The following is a 17762-nucleotide window of genomic DNA, read 5'->3' on the forward strand; positions in this document are numbered from 1 at the left end:
CCCCTCTCCAACCCCACCCCAATGGGGGGCTGGGAGGGCACCAGGCCAAGCGCTGACCTACCTACTGGCCCTCATACCTGGAGGTAGGTGGTGGGGCTGGGAGCAGGAGCAAGGGTGGGGCTGGGGCGAGGGGGTGGAGCCAGGGGCAGGAACAGAGGAAGGGCTGGGGTGAGGGGGTGGGGTTGGGCCCAGGGGGTGGGGCTGGCGCAGGGGGAGGAGCAGGGGGAAGGTGAGGGCCCCAGGGCGAGGGGTATGGGTGGGGCTAGGGGAGGGGCTGGCAGTAGCCAAGGGACGGGTGCTAAGTGGCGGGTCAGGGAGGGGGCAAGGGGTGGGGCTAAGGATGTGGGCGGGTCTGGAACTCACATTGGAGGCGGAGCAAAGGGCAGAGCTAGGGGTGTGGGTGGGTCTAGGGGAGGGGCAGGGCCGGGGCAAGGCGGAGGGGAGGGGCTGGAAGCGGTGGGGCCCTGGGCTGGGTGGTGGGGCCTCTGGAGAACTGGCTGGCTCAGGGGGTCGGGGAATGGGACCTGGGGCCTTTCCCCTCTAGGGGGCGCCAGCTCCCATCTGAGCCCAGGGCAGGAGAGAGACCTTGGGGGCGGGCGAAGGCACCAGGGAGACCCCAGGCCTTCAGGACTCAGCCGGGGTGGGTTCCTGGCCCTCTGTTTGGACCTCCCCCTAGAGGAAAGGAGCCAGGGGGGTGACCCATTGGGGAGGGGCCGGAGAAAAGAACCCAGCAGGGGGAGGGATTCGCCCCCAAACCCCACCCCCCATTGGTCGGGGGACGCTGGTTACTCAAGCTGCCCCGCCCCCTTCGCTGAAGCCCCACCCCCATCCAGTAGGGGGAGCCCCCCAGATGAGTTGTACTGGGGGGCGAGAGTTGGGGGACTTTCAGACCTACGGCCCTCAAATAGAACCCAGGAGTCCTGGCTCCCAGCCCCCCGGCTCTAATCACTAGACCCCACTCCCATCCCAGAGCTGGGGAGAGAACCCAGGAGTCCTGGCTCCCAGCCGCTCTGCTCTAACCACTATACCCCACTCCCCTCCCAGAGCTGGGGAGAAAACCCAGGAGTCCTGGTTCCCAGCCCCCCGGCTCTAACCACTAGACCCCACTCCCCTCCCAGAGCCCGGGAGAGAACCCAGGAGTCCTCGCTCCAAGCCCCCAGCTCTGGGATTTGAATCCCCCCCGCCCCATCTCTCCCGCTCCCTCTGCCAGGGAGTGACATCCCCCGTCGTGACGTCACCCTACCCCCCCGCTCTTCCCTCCTGCGTCTGCACCCCCCTCCCGGCTGTTCCGGATCTAGCCCTGCCCCCCCCCCTCCGCCTTGCTCCAGACAGCTCCAAGATGGAAGTCCTCAATCAGGTACGCACCTGGCTCGCTCAGTACCATAGACAGCAATCTGGGAAACGGGGGGGCTTTTCCCACAGGGCAAGGGGCCCCCTCTGCCCCCCCCGAGATGCACCCCACTCCCTCCATGCACCCCCCAATCCCTACCTAGCGGGTTTTTTTTGCAGCAGCAGCAGCTGCTGCTGCATTCAAACGCAACGCACTGCAAATATAGGGAGGGGGGGCAGGCTGTGGGGCAGGCTGGGGTATTTCTCTGCTGCAACTGTGGGGGGGCGAATCTGAGATTGATGCTGGGGGGGGCACAGATGGGCGCGATTCTCTGAGATTATAATGGGGGGTTAGGAGATTTCCCAGCTGCAGATGGGGGAGATCTGAAATTGATGCATGGGGGGGCACAGATTGGCTGCAGGCAGATTGCAGTGGGGAGTGTAGGGGGGGGTCAGGAGCTAGGATATTTCCGTGCTGCAAATGGTGGGGGTCTGAGACTGATGCAAGGGGGGGTTCAGATTGGATGGACGCCTTGAGGGGGGATCATCTGGGATGGGATGGGGAGGTGACCGGATATTTTGCAGTGGGGGATGTGTGTGTATGTGTGTGTGGGGGGGTGAACTACAAATATTCCCCCCCTCCATTTGCAGCAGGGGCGGGGGCGGGGAGGGAAGATGGCTGAGCGCTGCTGCAGTGGGTTCATTGCCATGACGGTCAGGTGCGGGGGGGGGGGGGCGGGATGTGGGGCTCACGTGTGGGGAGGGCTCTTTACGAATGGGGGGGGGCACTCGAGAATATTCTCCCACCCGCTGCTGCGGTAGAGACTGGCTGGGATGATGCATTCAACCGGGTGCCTGCTGGCTGGAGGAATATGGGGGTGCAGATAATTGGGGGGGGCTGATTGCCATGGGGAGGGTCTGGCTCAGGGATATTTACCCCTGCCAAGAGTCAAAATGGCAAGTGTAATGCCATCAATGGGGGTTCAGGGTAATTTGGGGGGGCTGTTTATGAACGGGGGGGGGCAGAATCTTCTCCCACCAGCAGCATCGGGGTTGGGGGGCTGGTGGGGGTGATGCAGCCCAATCCTTGCATCAGGTGTGGGGGGGGTTGAGGGGGTGCAGATATCGGAGGGTTGTTTATTAATTGGGGGTTTAACATCTACCCCACCTACAGCAGGAGGAGAAGGGGGGTTCCGGTTGATGGGGGGCAGTGAGTTTGGGGGCGGGGAAAGGTTTGGGAGGCTGTGGGTATGTGTTTGGGGGAGGTATTTCCTGCAGGCTTTTCCTAGTAGGAACTTGTGATCTTCAATAACCGTCTTGCGCTGGGGTCTCTCCCTGACTCTGGGAGGGGAGTGGGGTCTAGTGGTTAGAGTGGGGGGGGGCTGGTAGTCAGGACTCCTGGGTTCTCTCCCCGGCTCTGGGAGGGGAGTGGGGTCTAACGGTTAGAGCGGGGGGGGGGGGGCTGGGAGCCAGGACTCCTGGGTTCTCTCCCTGGCTCTGGGAAAGGCGTGGGGGTCTAATGGTTAGAGCGGGGGGGGGCGGGGGCTGAGAGCCAGGACTCCTGGGTGTTCTCCCTGGCTCTGGGAGGGCAGGGGTTCAGGAAACGATGGGATGTCAGATATTTTAATATCACCCCCTCCCCGTGCCCCATCCCCCTTTCTCTCCACCTTGACCGACAGGTCGTGGCTGGGGGACAATTCCGGATGCTCAAGGAACCGCTGGGGTTTCTGAAACTGCTGGAATGGGTGAGTCCCCCGGAACTGGCTCCTCAGGATCCTCAGGTTGGGGGGTCCTGTCTGGACTTCCTCTGAGCTGGCCTAGGGCTTGGAGCCAGCGGCCCCTAGAGGGGACAGGCCCTGTTCCCCCCCACCCCCCCGCAGAGCCAGGCAGCGTGGGAGGGGCTGTAGGATTGGGGGAAGGAGGTGCAGCAAAACCCGGTTATCAGATCCTGTTACCCCATCAGATTTGGGGAGACCAGAGACGGAGAAGCTCAGAGACAGAATGAGAGATTCCAGACCCCTAATCCTGCTGGTTCTGGGGCAGTTCCAGACCCCCCTACTCTGCCCTGCCAGTTCTGGAGCACCTCATGACCCCCTCCCCACCGGTTCTGGAGCATCTCCTGACCCCAACACTTCCCCCCCCCGGTTCTAGAGCAGCTCCTCCCCCCACCGGTTCTGGAGTGGCTCCTGACCCCCCTGCCGGTTCTAGACCGTCTCCCGACCCCACCCCTCATCCCCTCTGGTTCTAGAGCAGCTCCTCCCCCCTGCCGGTTCTGGAGTGGCTCCGGGGGAGGCCCACCGGTTCTGGAGTAGCCCCTGACTCCCCCACCCCCTCTGGTTCTGGATCAGTCCCCGAATCCCTCACACCTGCTGGTTCTGGAGCAGCTCCTGGCCCTCCCCACCTGCTCTCCGGTTCTGGATCAGCTCCCAAGTCCCCCACCCCTGCCAGTTCTGGATTAGCTCCCGGTCCCCCTGCCGGTTCTGGAGCGGCTCCTGGCCCTCCCCACCCTGCCAGTTCTGGAGTGATTCCAGACCCACTCGCTTGACATTTCTGCCGTATTATGAACCCGTTGACCCAACTGGTTGGGGAACGATTCCAGGTGCCCGTGGACCCTGCTGGTTCTGGAGTCATTTGCCCCCGGATCAGACCTGTGGGCCCCTCCAGCCTGATATCCGGCCCCCCTCCACTTCCAGCGCGGGGTCGGGGGGAGGATGGAGGAACCCATGAGAACAGAGGAGTGTGGCTGACGTAGACAGATGGACAATTGGGTCAGACAGGTTCTTATCTCTTCCCAGCTCTCTGGGAGGATTAGAGGGGGCGGGACCCAGCTAACCCTTCTTACCCACAATTCCTCTCCGCTCTACCCGCCTCCCCGTCCCGGAGGCAGGGTTATTAATCCTAACACCAGCCGGCGCTCCCACCCTGCTCCCCACAGCGACCCCCGCCGGGAGAGGCCGGAGGAGCTGGGAGCTCCCCCCCCCAGCCAGCTCTCCTGCCCCACTTCCTGCAGCACCCCTGTGGTCTCACCCGCCCCATCTCACCCCACAGCTCTTTGCTATCTTTGCGTTCGCCACCTGCGGGACCTACAGTGGGGAATTTCGCCTCAGCGTTGAGTGTGTGAATAAAAGCGAGAGCAACCTGAACATCGAAGTGGAGTTTGGCTACCCATTCAGGTGAGCTGGGCGTTATACTGCATAGGGACCGGCTGGTGGGCTGCTACGCTGCGTAGGGACCTGGAGACTTTTGATGTTTCAAGACTGGGATGGGATAGCATCTGAGATTCACACTGACTTTGCCTCATAGAGGCCTGGGCTGTGTATTCAGCATATCGACTGGTACCTCCTATACAGGCTAGGGCTTTATTTACAGTATATGGACCAGCATCGCCTTGGTCAATTGTTCCAATTAAAAACTGACAACTTATTTCCAGGCTGTATTCTATATACAGACTGCCCTTGACTTTCACTTCGCAGTCAGGATTAATAATAGGAACTATTCCCGGGAAGCTTGGGCTGTATATACAGTATATCGACTGACACCACCTACACAGCCCAGGCCTGTGTTCTGTATACAGATGACCTCTGTCTTTGAGATAGGCATTAGGATTTACAGTAGGCACTGTTCTTGGGAGGCTGGAGATGTATTTATAGTATATGGACCAGCATCTCCTTGGCAGACTGGGCTATATATATGGTATATGGCCTGGTGCTTCCTACACAGAGCGCAGCTGTGTTCTGTGTGCAGACTCCTGCCCTTGACTTTCAGGTAGAAATCAGGATGCACACTGGGCTCTGTCCCTGGGAAGCCCAGGCTGTATTTGTAGAGTATATGATGTGGTTCCTTCTGTACAGACCAGGGCTTCATTTTTTGCACGGCCTGCTCTCAATTTTGAGTTACAGTCAGGATTTATGAGGGTTGCTATTCCTGGGAAGTCTGGGCTGTACAGTGTATGAACTGGCATCTCTTATACAGATCTGGTATGTATATCCCGTATAGGGACCAGCACCACCTACACAGGCCAGGCAGTATTCTGTATACAGACTGACCTTGTCTTTGTGTTCATGGTCAGGGTTGACATTGTGTGCTATTCCTAGGAGGTCTGGGCTATATATATGCAATATAATTGGCCAGCATCTCCTACACAGCCCTGGTCCATATTTACTATATACATGGACCAGTACCTCCTACACAGATGGGGCTGTATTCTGTAAACAGACAGCCTTTCTCTTTGTGTTAGTGATCAGGGTCACATTGGGCCCTATTCCTGGAGGTCTGGGCTAGATATAAGAAATATATGGCCCAGCACCTCCTACACAGACCTGGTCCGTATATGGACCGGCATCTCCGACACAGCCTGGGCAGTATTCTGTATACAGACAGTCTTGGTCTTTTGTTAGTTGTCATGATTGACATTGGGTGGTATTCCTGGGAGGTCTGGGCTGTATATACAGTATATTGACTGGCATCTGCTATACAAAACTGGTCGATATTTGTTGTATATGAACTGACGCCTCCTACACAGACCGGGGCTGTATTCTGTCTACAGACTGCCTTATCTTTGCATTAGCGGTCAGGGTTGACACTGGGCTCTATTCCTGGGAGGTCTGGGCTATACATAAAGGATATGGACCACATGACTGAGCCCACTGCCTCATGTTCCCCCCAACCCCCTTCCTCAAGACTCCACCAGGTCTATTTCGACATCCCAGCCTGCAAGGGGCACGAGGTGGAGAAGGTGTTCCTCATGGGGGATTACTCCTCCTCGGCTGAATTCTTCGTCACCATCGCGGTCTTCGCCTTCCTGTACTCGCTGGCTGCCACGGTCGTCTACCTCTTCATGGAGAACAAGTACCGGGAGAATAACAAGGGTCCCATGATCGTGAGTTTGGGGCGCACAGGGAGCGGGGAGTTGGGCAGGGGGCGCTCTCCCTCGGCAGGCAGGGCCAGGCATTGGGGGGCCACGCAGGGGGCTAACCCGGCTCTCTCCCCAGGATTTCGTCGTCACCGCTGTCTTCGCCTTCATGTGGCTGGTGAGCTCGTGTGCCTGGGCCAAGGGTCTCTCCGACGTCAAGCTGGCAACGGACCCCGACAACGTGATTGAGGGGCTGGAGGTCTGCAAAAAAGAGGGGAACACGTGCAAAGAGCTGAAGGACCCCATCATCTCGGGACTCAACACCTCCGTGGTGAGACCCTTCCCCAGCCAGCCAGACCCCCTGAGGGGAGCTGGCGCCCCCTAGAAGGGACAGGCCTTGTGCCCCATTCCCTGCCCCCCATAGCCCCATATTGATGAGGTTCAATAAGGATAAGTGCAGGGTCCTGCACTTAGGATGGAAGAATCCCATGCACCGCTACAGACTAGGGACCGAATGGCTAGGCAGCAGTTCTGCAGAAAAGGACCTAGGGGTGACAGTGGACGAGAAGCTGGATATGAGTCAGCAGTGTGCCCTTGTTGCCAAGAAGGCCAATGGCATTTTGGGGTGTATAAGTAGGGGCATAGCGAGCAGATCGAGGGACGTGATCGTTCCCCTCTATTCGACACTGGTGAGGCCTCATCTGGAGTACTGTGTCCAGTTTTGGGCCCCACACTACAAGAAGGATGTGGATAAATTGGAGAGAGTCCAGCGAAGGGCAACAAAAATGATTAGGGGTCTAGAGCACATGACTTATGAGGAGAGGCTGAGGGAGCTGGGATTGTTTAGTCTGCAGAAGAGAAGAATGAGGGGGGATTTGATAGCTGCTTTCAACTACCTGAAAGGGGGTTCCAAAGAGGATGGCTCTAGACTGTTCTCAATGGTAGCAGATGACAGAACGAGGAGTAATGGTCTCAAGTTGCAATGGGGGAGGTTTAGGTTGGATATTAGGAAAAACTTTTTCACTAAGAGGGTGGTGAAACACTGGAATGCGTTACCTAGGGAGGTGGTGGAATCTCCTTCCTTAGAGGTTTTTAAGGTCAGGCTTGACAAAGCCCTGGCTGGGATGATTTAACTGGGAATTGGTCCTGCTTCGAGCAGGGGGTTGGACTAGATGACCTTCTGGGGTCCCTTCCAACCCTGATAGTCTATGATTCTATGATTCTATAGCCAGCCAGGACCTGACCTGGGGCCGGATGGGAACCGGCGCCCCCTAAAGGGGGCAGGCTCCGTGCCCCATTCCCCAGCCCCCTGAGCCAGCTAGTCCCCACTCTGGGGCCAGATGGGAGCCAGCGCCCCCTAGAGGGGACCCCCTGCCCTCTGTGCATTAACCCTTCCTTCCCGCGCTCTTTCTCCCCTGCCACCCAGGTCTTTGGCTTCCTGAACCTGGTGCTGTGGACAGGAAATCTCTGGTTCGTGTTTAAGGAGACGGGCTGGAGCGCCCCCTTTGCCAAGTACCCGCCGGCCGCCCCGGAGAAGCAGCCGGCTCCGGACACCTACGCCGACTCCTACAACCAGGGCTCTGGCTACGTGCAGCAGGATTCGTACGGCCAGCAAGGCGGCTACCAGCCGGAGTATAACCAGCAGGGCTACGGGCAGCCCGACCCCTACAGCCAGCAGGGGGGGTACGGCCAGGCTGCCCCCACTTCCTTCTCCAACCAGATGTAGGCGGGTGAGTTAAACTGGGGTGCCGGGATGGGGGGGTTGGGTTGTGTGTGCCGTGGGAGAGAGACAGGAGCAGGGAACGCAGGATTTGGGGAGCATGGAGGATGCGGGGCCCACAGCACTGGGGCGACCCTGGGGTGTATAAACAGGCGACTATCGAGTGGGAGCAGAGAGGTGATTTGGCCTCCGGATCTGGCCCTGATGCGGCCGCTACTGGGATCCCGCATCCGGTTCCGGTACCCGCAATTCAGGGAGGATGTGGATCAATCACACGAGAATGATTCAATGGCAGACAGCGAGAGACGGCAGGAGCGCCAGCTGTTTGGCTGAACAAAGGGAAGGTGAAGGGGTGAATTGATCCCTGTCTCAAAGTGTCTCCAGGGGGAACAGATATTTAGTAACGGGCTCTCCACCCTAGCACTCAAAGGGTTAACACAATCCGGTGGCTGGACATTGAAGCTGGACAAATTCAGCCTGGAAATCAGGTGTCCACTTTTAACGGTGAGCGTAATTCACTCCTGGAACAATCTGACCAAGGGTCACGGTGGGTTGCCCATCACGGGCGACTTTTCAGTCAAGCTGGGACGTTCTAAAAGACCAATTCTAGGAATTATTTGGCGGCCGTTCTGCAGTTTGGGTGATACAGGACTTCAGGGTCGATATTCGCAATGGACGATTCTGGCCTTGAAATCCATGAATCATAGAATATCAGGGTTGGAAGGGACCTCAGGAGGTCACCTAGTCCAACCCCCTGCTCAAGCAGGACCAATCCCCAATTTTTGCCCCAGATCCCTAAATGGCCCCCTCAAGGATTGAACTCACAACCCTGGGTTTAGCAGGCCAATGCTCAAACCACTGAGCTATCCCTCCCCCCATCTATAGGCAAACTGGGAAGGGTTCGATTCGTATCCGTAAACGTCACCGGAGACGAACAAACCGAACGAACAAACAAAATATGTCCGTCAAGAATCAAAATGGACACACAGGCAAAGCAAGATAAATCCTGCTTGAGAAGGAGAGTTTGGGTTACTGCTGACTTTGTATATTCTGACATGCACTGGGGACAAATAGGTGTTTTCTCGGTTATAAAGCTTTACCGTTTTCAGTCGCAACATCTGTTGCCATTAAATAATTAATGTTTGGCCCCTTCTTGTTGTCTGACCTGTCCCCAGAATTCCCTGCAACTGTGAGAATTGAAATCGGGAAAAATCAAATGCCTAAAGCCCGTAATTTGACACAGCTGTGAAACCGTAGATGGGAAAAAGTGCTTCCATCTGCGAGAATTGAAATTGGCAACAAAATAAAATTAAAAAAAAGAAGGGCTTAAAGCCCGTAGTTTTGCACAGCTGTGCAAATTTAAATGGATGAAAATTGAAAAATCCCTTAAACCCCGTAATTAGAACGGGGAAAATTGAAATTAGGAAAAATAAAAAATGGACTTAAAACCCGTAATTGTGCACCGCTGTGAAAATTTAAATCAGTGAAAAGATCAAAACCTGTCAGTCTGAGGGTGAAAATTGAAACTGGTGAAAAGGAAATGGGTTTTAAGCACTTTGAATTGTGCACAGCTCTGAAACCTGAAATCAGAGAAAAGATGAAAACCCGTCGCTTTGATGGTGAAAATTTAAATTGGTAAAAATACAAAAAAGTGCTTAAACCCTGGAATGGTGCACAGCCGTGAAAATTTAAATCAGTGAAAATGGAAACATTGCTTGACACCCATCTTTGGGCCTGGCTGTTAAAATTTCAATCAATAACATGAAAAAATACAAATGCTTAAAATCCATAATTTTAGTTGTGAAGGTTCACACTGGTTTCAACAATGGCTGAAAACCCGTAACTTTGCACAGTGGTGAAAATTTAAATAGGTAAAAATTAAAAAAAAAAAGCTTAAAAATAACCATCAGTATTGTCCATCAAAATTATATGAAAAACAAATTGAATTCTGCCAAATCCCATAGTAACTAATTACCGGCATCACCTTTCTCAAGGTTCTTTCCATTTCGACTGCTTCGCTAAAGAAAACGGGCTGGAGCGTTGGATTTAATTTTATGGAGCTTTCTTAGCTATGCAAAACAACAGCAACTAATCGCGCAAGACATAAGAATGCAAAAATCGGGTTGCCCTGTGAGTTGGCTAACATAAACCAGACACTCGGTCGATGAACCCAGATTCAAATAACGCACAGGAACAAATAACACTTATCCTCCGTCGCCATCTTGGGAAGGGGACTTTCTTTCGATTTTTGTGGCTAAGAGACCCGCAGAATAGTCCCTGCTTGTGCCAGTTGCTTATCAAATGTGGTGTTGCTAACACAATAGAGGAAAAAGAATCCAGATCTAAACGTAAGACACCAAGGTCTTGTTCCCATTGGATCTGTAGTCAACCTTTTAACCTACTTCCCCATGAATTTATATTAATAGATTCATCTCCTCTGTCCTCCTGTGTCGCACCTGTGGCCTTTCTCCTCCTTCCCTGGCTCTATACTGACTTCTCCTAAAACCTCAGGCCAAAAACTCATGAGGCGAGGAGTTCCAACAGATCACATTAGAAACGGGTGCTTCTTTGGGTCTGTTCCAGATTCTCAGAAGGGACCATCGGGATTATCTAGTCTGACCTCCTGTATCACACAGGACTTCCTCCAAATAATTCCGAGAGCAGATCTCTTAGATCTTGATTTTAAAATTGCCCGCGATGGAGAATCCCCCACGAGCCGTGGGAAATTGTTTCCGCGGTGAATTGTCCTCACCTAGAGCTCGTGAGGCCGCAGGAAACCGTTAAGCCTGGCGGGATGTTTCCCAGTCAAGAGGAACTCGGAGCAGCTTTCCCGCAATCTTGAGCGGCACCTGCCCAGGGACGCCGGGACAATCTTTACAGCACGTGTACTGGCGCCCACACGTCCTGATTAACTCGCTGCCCAGTTTCAGGTCAGCAGCAGGCAAGAGCCAAGCCACGTCTCTAACAAAGATTATACTTGCAAAGGAGGCGAATGCCCCGTGTTTGCCCGCGGACGTGATTTATATTTCTTAGTGCTCTGGAGATTTGCCTGCGTTAGCTTTTTCCGCTCCATAGAATAGATCCGTTGTCTTGTTAAATTGCTCCCCAAGGCATCTCGCTACTGAAAAAAAGGGGGGTGGCACCCGTTCTGGGCCAAAGTCCAACCTCTGTGTTGCGAGTGTCCTTTTACCCTGAGCCAGGTGGTGACCCTGCGGCCAAAACGCCTTGGATCGAACCCCGATCATTGACGCTCGTCTGCGGGGCCAGTGTGCCCCTGCGCCAAGAACATCGGGGCATCGACGCCCCCCGTGCTTGACGTGCGACGCTCCTGCTAACACACCCAGAACGATCTTAGCCGTTTTCGTGGCTGTATCCTGTGGCGGGCTCTCCTTCAATCTGTGAGCTGCTCTAACTTCCAGATCCTCTTCAGCCGTCCCCACCATTAGCCGGCGATGCCCCCTGGCGTCGGACTTTTCCTTCTGACGCTCGGCTCAGTTTGAACGTCATCTTGTCGCACTCAGCCCCGTTCTCCAATTTGTCCTGGTCGTTTTCAGTTCCCCAGTGGCCTGGCCACTGCTCCCAGCCTGGTGTCACCTGCAGCTTTGAGCCGCAAACTCTCCGCTCCAGAAACGCTGGTCAAAGATCAGACCAGCACAAATACAGACAGACAGAGCGCCGTCGATCCAGGCGTACACCCAGGAGCGTGGACTCTTCTGCGGATAGAGACCTGTAAATCTTAGGCTGTTCCGAAGGGTGCAAAACTCCCCCAGCTTCATGTCGTTCGTCCCCTAAGATTTCATCCCCAGGCTGTCTGCCCCTGCTGTCCGAGGTCGTCCGACATTTGTACCTGGTCTCTAGCCACATTTCTATCACTTGCCCATTATCTGCACCACCCTCGGCAAACTCCACCTTGATCTCCGTGGGCTGCGCGGACAAAAGCGATTTTTATATATTGGGGGTCAGAGCAGTGTTTCTCTACCCTTTTGATACCAGGGAGCGCCCTGAAAGTAAGAGGGGCCACAGGTGCCCGAACCGTGGCCCCGCCTCCCACCATGCCCCCAAGGCCCCGCCCTGCTCTCTGAGGCCCCGCCCCACGCCGCCCCTTCTCTCTGATGCCCCACCCCACCCCTTCCCCTGAGGCCACGCCCCCACCCCTTCCCCAAGACCCTGCCCCTCCTCTTCCCCCCAAGGCCCCGGCCCCCATTCGCTCCTCTCCATGGTGTAGCCATGTCGGCCTCAGGATATTAGACAGACAAGACGGGGCGGGAAACGTCTTTGATTGGCCCGGCTTCTGCGGGCAGACAAGACACGGCACTCGTCATAGGCCCTACGAGGACCCACCCACCGTTAGCTCGGTTACCGTTTGCAGCGGGAGTCAGGGACACGGTCTGGTCGTTTTCAGGCTTTCAGGAAGGGGCCCGGCTGGGTGCCCCAAGCTGGTTCCTTTTCTTGCAGGTGCTGGTCTGGGCCAGGCCCTGTGAAGATTAGAGACGGCCAGCCAAAGCGAGAGGCCATCCAGCCCGGGCACGAGGCATCCTCGCAGTCGGAGCCGGCGTGTTCCAGCCCCTTTGTGCGACCTGCCTTGCCGGAGGTGCTGGTGTAAGACACGTCAGGCCACAGCTTTGTTTGTGCGCCAGCCGCCCGTCTCCTCTGGGGCCTTCCCACCCTTCTCTCTCACCCTCCATGGCTAACTTTGACACCCCGTTTCCCATACATCCTGCCAATCTTCTTTTCTCCTGACATCGGCAGGAGCTCAGGACTGATCTGGGTGCTGATGGGTCGGTGACGCTGCTGATTACTCCGTTCTGATCGAGCGTCCCTGTAATGGTTTCACTCCCTTTTATTCACCGGCTCTCCCAGCCTAGCTGTGGTGATAGCATAAGCTTGTTTGATGGCAAGGCGTAGCCATCTTTCTTCACTTGAGCCTTAAGAAATCAGTCTGAACGCAACAGACTCTCCCCAGCGGTTAAGCCCTACGGTTACAATATTTTCCCCTTACACCCCGCTCACCGTGTTTGCTTCACTTCCCTCTTTTCCCCGCTGTATTGGGTCACATTAAGAGTCTCGTAACAGCCGTCAGCTATTTTGTTAATGTCTCAACGGCCAGGCGGTGGGAAAGCAATGGCTCGTGGCCTGTGGCAAGCCGTAAATTACTGTCTCGGGCCCTCAGGGGCCATGGCGTGAGTTGATATTTAGGAGACCCACTGCGCTGGGGTGGGACCATGACCGCTTTATATCTTGACCCCGCGTCGGCCTGATTCTCAGGGCCAGGTGCCAAAAACCCCACAGATCCTCTGTCATGATCCATGCCCCCCCTTCTCCCCTCGCAGCAGGCCGTGCCCTCCCCCACGAGAACAGTGGTGTGTGGGTAGAGATCACTGGGCAGAATGGGGCCACCTGGAGAGTGGAAGGGCATAAAAATGGCAGGAGAGGCTGAGATGCAGCCATCTCTGGGGTGGGGCCCAGGGGCTGTTTATACAGGGCTCCCAGCACTAAGATGCGGCTGCTTCTGGGGAGAGCTGTTTAGTCAGGGATCTCGCGCCCTCTGCTGGGTTGTTATAATTGGAGGGTGTCTGCTGCAGAGTGCAGGAGGGTTTGGCAGAGTCGATCTGGTCCCAGATGGACCCCCAAGGAAGGGGAACGGCGCGCCAGGTGGGGGTTGCCTTATAATTGTTTTAGCATGTTGTATTTCATAGTGGGAACTGGGTCTTGCCCACTGCACCCCACTCCCCCCGCCCCAGAGCCAGAGATAGGACCCAGGAGTCCTGGCTCCCAGCCCCCTGCTCTAACCACTAGACCCCACTGCCCTCCCAGAGCCAGGATAGAGCCCTGGTGAGTGAAGGGTGGTGGGGGGCAATCCATGACGTGGGTGCCTGGCCAGCAGGGGGCGCTAGCTGGGTGTGCTCTTATTAATTACCCCTCCTCTGGCTTTCTCTTTCTCTCTCTCCCCAGGTCTCTCCCCCAGGAGGGGGCGTCGTGAGGAGGAGACGCCTGTCCTGCCCTGCCCCCCCATGTCCCCTCCTGTGCGGGACTGGCGGGGGGACCCCAGGATGAATGTAGATGTTTGTGCTGTTTATATATATTATATATATATATATATATATGAGAAAATACAACTCTAGATAGCTGTGCACCCCCCCACTTCCCTGCCCTCCACCTCCCCCACTGCCCCAGCACCCCAACTCCAGACAGCTGTGCCCCCCTGCCTCCCTGCACCCCACTCCTGCCTTTTCACCCCCCCACTCTAGACAGTTGTGTGCCCCCTGCCTCCCTGCCCCCCCCACACCCTCAGTGCCCCCATCCCCTGAGTATCGCTAACTCTGTGCTCCCCTCACCCTCCACCCCCCTCAATCCTGGCTGTAGATAGCTGTGCCCCGTGCCCCACTTTTAAGGAGGGGTCAGGGTTTCAGATCTCTCTTGATGGCTGTGGGGGAGATTTGGGGTTTCAGGGGTATCAGCAGCTTGGGGGATATTTGGGGGCTCCAGCATGTTTGGGGGGACTGGCACTGAGTGGGGTACACAGGGCAGGGGATGGAGGAGGGGCATGTGGAGGCCGCTGGGGGGTAATTTAGGGCCTCCATCCCCACCCCATTCCCCGCCGGGGGGTGTCACATGGCAAGGGGGGACTCTAGGAAGTGGGGGAGGGGCACCATCCCCAGACAGCACCCGTCAGCCCCAATCCATGCCCCTTCCGCAGTGACCAGTCGGGGGCGGGGGGGGAGACTGGGGCCTTCCCACGGAACCCCGATTTCCACTGGAGGGGGTGTGGGGAAGGTGATGTAGAACCCAGGTGTCCGGGGACAGCCTATCTATATAGCCATCAATACATTGATCCCTTCCCTACCCACCCACCTATCTGTCTATCCCCGTACCCCCCATATTTATCTATCTACCCCATACATCCCCACACATCCCTTCTTTCTCCCCACCCACCCACTCTCCCTATTCCTTCCCCTCTTAGCCCCCCCATCCAGCCCTCGCCCGTCCCCAGGGCCCCCCCAGAAGCACCCCTATATATCTCTATACGCCATGTCTGTGCTCCAATTCGTGCCGTGCTCGTGAGTTTTGGTTCGTTCGTTCAGGCCCCCCCTCGCTCGGTGTCGTGAGATTTATTTTTTCCTCCCATCTCCGCCAAAAGAAAACTGACGTCGACAAAACAAAGACAAGGACAAACTAACCAAACAACGAAGCCCCCCGCCATCATTCCCCCGGCGAGCCCCCCAAAATATAGAGAACAAAAGTAATAAAACCAAATAAAAAGAGAAAGAGGGAAAAACCTTTCAACGCTTCTCCAGTCTGATTTCCAGGGCTGGGGGGGGGTTGTTTATACAGGGACCCTTCGCCCAGCGCTGAGATGCAGCTGCCTCTGGGGTGGGGCGCAGGGGCTGTTAATACTGGGACCCTTTGCCCTCTGCTGGTGGACGTGGGAACTGCAGTCTTTTGGGGTGATGGTCACATGCTGGACACCTGCACCCCGATTTCCCCCAGGGCCCAAACCAGACATGAAGTCTTAACTCAGCAAAGCATGCAGCTCAGGGCCTGGAGTGTATTTATTAACAGTAAAACCGCAGGGGAGCTTCCTCCCCGCCATTAAAAGCGGCTGCTCAATACATCATTTCATTACCCAACCCCAGATCCTTTGACGATCTAATGAACCAAGAGAGGCGTCCATAGAGAACCCAGGAGTCCTGGCTCCCAGCCCCACGTCCCCACTCTAACCCACCAGACCCCACTCCCCTCCCCGAGCATCCTGGTTCCCACCCCCCGCTCTAATCATCAAACCCCACTCCCCTCCCAGAGCCAGGGAGAGAACCCCGGTGTCCTGGTTCCCCACCCCCTGCTCTAACCCACCAGACCCCATTCCCCTCCCCGAGCTGGGGAGAGAACCCAGGTGTCCTGGTTCCCAGCCCGCCCTGCTCTAACCACCAGACCCCACTCCCTTCCGAGAGCCAGGGGTGCATCCTGGCTCCGACCCCACTCCCCTCCCAGAGCCCAGGACGCCTGGGTTCTTGGCGCTCACTGCGTGGTGGGGAGGTACATGGGCTCACGTCCCCCCAGTCCCGGGCCTTCCCCGCCGCCCAGCCCATCAGCTGTGGCGCCCTGGCAAGGAAGATGGTGACGAGGGTGCGGACGTCTCCCTCGGCCGAGTGCGCCCTGTCGGGGTCCCTCCCGAAGAGCGCCTGGAAAAGCGCCCCCAAGCTGTACCCTCCCTCGCCCCCCAGGCCCAGCTCCTTCATGGCCTGCAGGGTGTCCAGGCAGCCGGTGGCGGGGGCAGCTCGGCCCCCACGCGCCCCAGCTCCGTCCGCAGCAGGGGGAAGTCGTAGCTAAAGCCGTTGTGGGCCACCAGGCAGAGCGGGGGGGCTTGGCGGGCTAGGAACCCCCCCAGGGCCTGAGCCACAGCCTGGTCCAGGCCCTGCTTGCCGTTCTCCTCCAGGCCCTGCTGGCTCAGCCCCGTGATGCGGGCGGCTGCCGGGGTGACGGGCTGTTGGGGGTCGATGCACAGGGTCAGCTGGTCCAGGATGCGGGGCAGCTGGGGGGCGCCGGTGTCGTCGTCCTGCAGGGGGCGCTGCAGGAGGGAGCGGCGGTGCAGGGCGAAGAGACACAGCTCGGTGATGCGGGGGCGATCCGGGGGCAGGCCGGTGGTCTCCAGGTCGAAGAAGACGAAGGTTTGGAAATCCTGGGGGGCCAGCATGGCTGGGGAGGAAGAGGTGTGTGAGCGGAAGCCGGCGATGCGGCTGCCTCTGGGGCAGGGCGCGGGGCTGTTTATACAGGGACCCCTTGGAAGGGGTAGAGCAATGAGAACTCCTGGGTTCTCTCCCTGGCTCTGGGAGGGGAGTGGGGTCTGGTGGTTAGAGCAGAGGGGCTGGGAGCCAGGACTCCTGGGTTCTCCCCTCTGCTCTGGGAGGGGGAGTGGGGGCTAGTGGTTAGAGTAGAGGGGCTGGGAGCCAGGACTCTGGGTTCTCTCCCTGGCTCTGGGAAGGGAGTGGGGTCTGGTGGTTAGAGCAGAAGGGCTGGGAGCCGGGACTCCTGGGTTCTCTGCCTGGTTCTGGGAGGGGAGTGGGGTCTGGTGGTTAGAGCAGAGGGGCTGGGAGCCAGGACTCCTGGGTTCTCTCCCTGGTTCTGGGAGGGGAGTGGGGGCTAGTGATTAGAGCAGAGGGCTGGGAGCCGGGACTCCTGGGTTCTCCCTGGCTCTGGGAAGGGAGTGGGGTCTGGTGGTTAGAGCAGAAGGGCTGGGAGCCGGGACTCCTGGGTTCTCTGCCTGGTTCTGGGAGGGGAGTGGGGTCTGGTGGTTAGAGCAGAGGGGCTGGGAGCCAGGACTCCTGGGTTCTCTCCCTGGTTCTGGGAGGGGAGTGGGGGCTAGTGATTAGAGCAGAGGGGCTGGGAGCCGGGACTCCTGGGTTCTCTCCCTGGCTCTGGGAAGGGAGTGGGGTCTGGTGTTAGAGCAGAAGGGCTGGGAGCCGGGACTCCTGGGTTCTCTCCCTGGTTCTGGGAGGGGAGTGGGGGCTAGTGATTAGAGCAGAGGGGGCTGGGAGCCAGGACTCCTGGGTTCTCTGCCTGGTTCTGGGAGGGGAGTGGGAGCTAGTGGTTAGAGCGGGGGGGCTGGGAGCTAGGACTCCTGGGTTCTTCATCACTCACCCACCAAGTGACTACAATTAAGCCTTTCCCTGGGTGTGTGCCTCAGTTTCCCTCTGTTGTGTGCAGATAGCTCGTCTCCCTGGCTGGTAGGTGTCTCCTTAGCAGCTGCCTGGCGCTGTGTGAGCTCCTTGGGGCGGCGCCAGGACGTGCTGAGGGCCGGTCACTTGTCATGTCGGGGCGGGGGCCGGGGCCTCCCTCCTGGGGAAATCGAAACCGCCCCAGGCA

General features: G+C 57.4%; 2 protein-coding genes across 4 annotated transcripts; one reads left to right on the forward strand and one right to left on the reverse strand.

Moving 5' to 3' along the window:
* The first annotated feature begins 1314 nt into the window (after window positions 1-1314).
* On the forward strand, window positions 1315-14011 carry SYP (synaptophysin). 3 transcript variants are annotated; one of them, XM_074936970.1, is made up of 7 exons: window positions 1315-1357; window positions 3009-3074; window positions 4378-4502; window positions 6010-6208; window positions 6321-6512; window positions 7608-7911; window positions 13854-14011. In XM_074936970.1, the coding sequence occupies exons 1-6, from the start codon at window positions 1340-1342 to the stop codon at window positions 7905-7907; spliced, it is 900 nt and encodes a 299-aa protein (XP_074793071.1). In that variant the 5' UTR covers window positions 1315-1339; the 3' UTR covers window positions 7908-7911; window positions 13854-14011. The 3 variants fall into 3 exon arrangements, with proteins under 3 accessions (XP_074793071.1, XP_074793073.1, XP_074793072.1); XM_074936972.1 differs by lacking the exon at window positions 1315-1357 and adding an exon at window positions 2120-2180; XM_074936971.1 differs by lacking the exon at window positions 1315-1357 and adding an exon at window positions 2268-2286.
* A 1906-nt stretch (window positions 14012-15917) lies between these two features.
* Window positions 15918-17737, reverse strand: LOC141976535 (three prime repair exonuclease 2-like). The gene is given in 4 exon segments (XM_074937542.1): window positions 15918-15946; window positions 15949-16167; window positions 16170-16595; window positions 17538-17737. Coding segments are annotated over 3 exon segments (672 nt in total). The 5' UTR covers window positions 16594-16595; window positions 17538-17737.
* Between the last annotated feature and the right edge of the window lie 25 nt (window positions 17738-17762).

The sequence above is a fragment of the Natator depressus genome, chromosome 23 (assembly GCF_965152275.1).
Source record: "Natator depressus isolate rNatDep1 chromosome 23, rNatDep2.hap1, whole genome shotgun sequence".
NCBI lineage: Eukaryota > Metazoa > Chordata > Testudines > Cheloniidae > Natator > Natator depressus.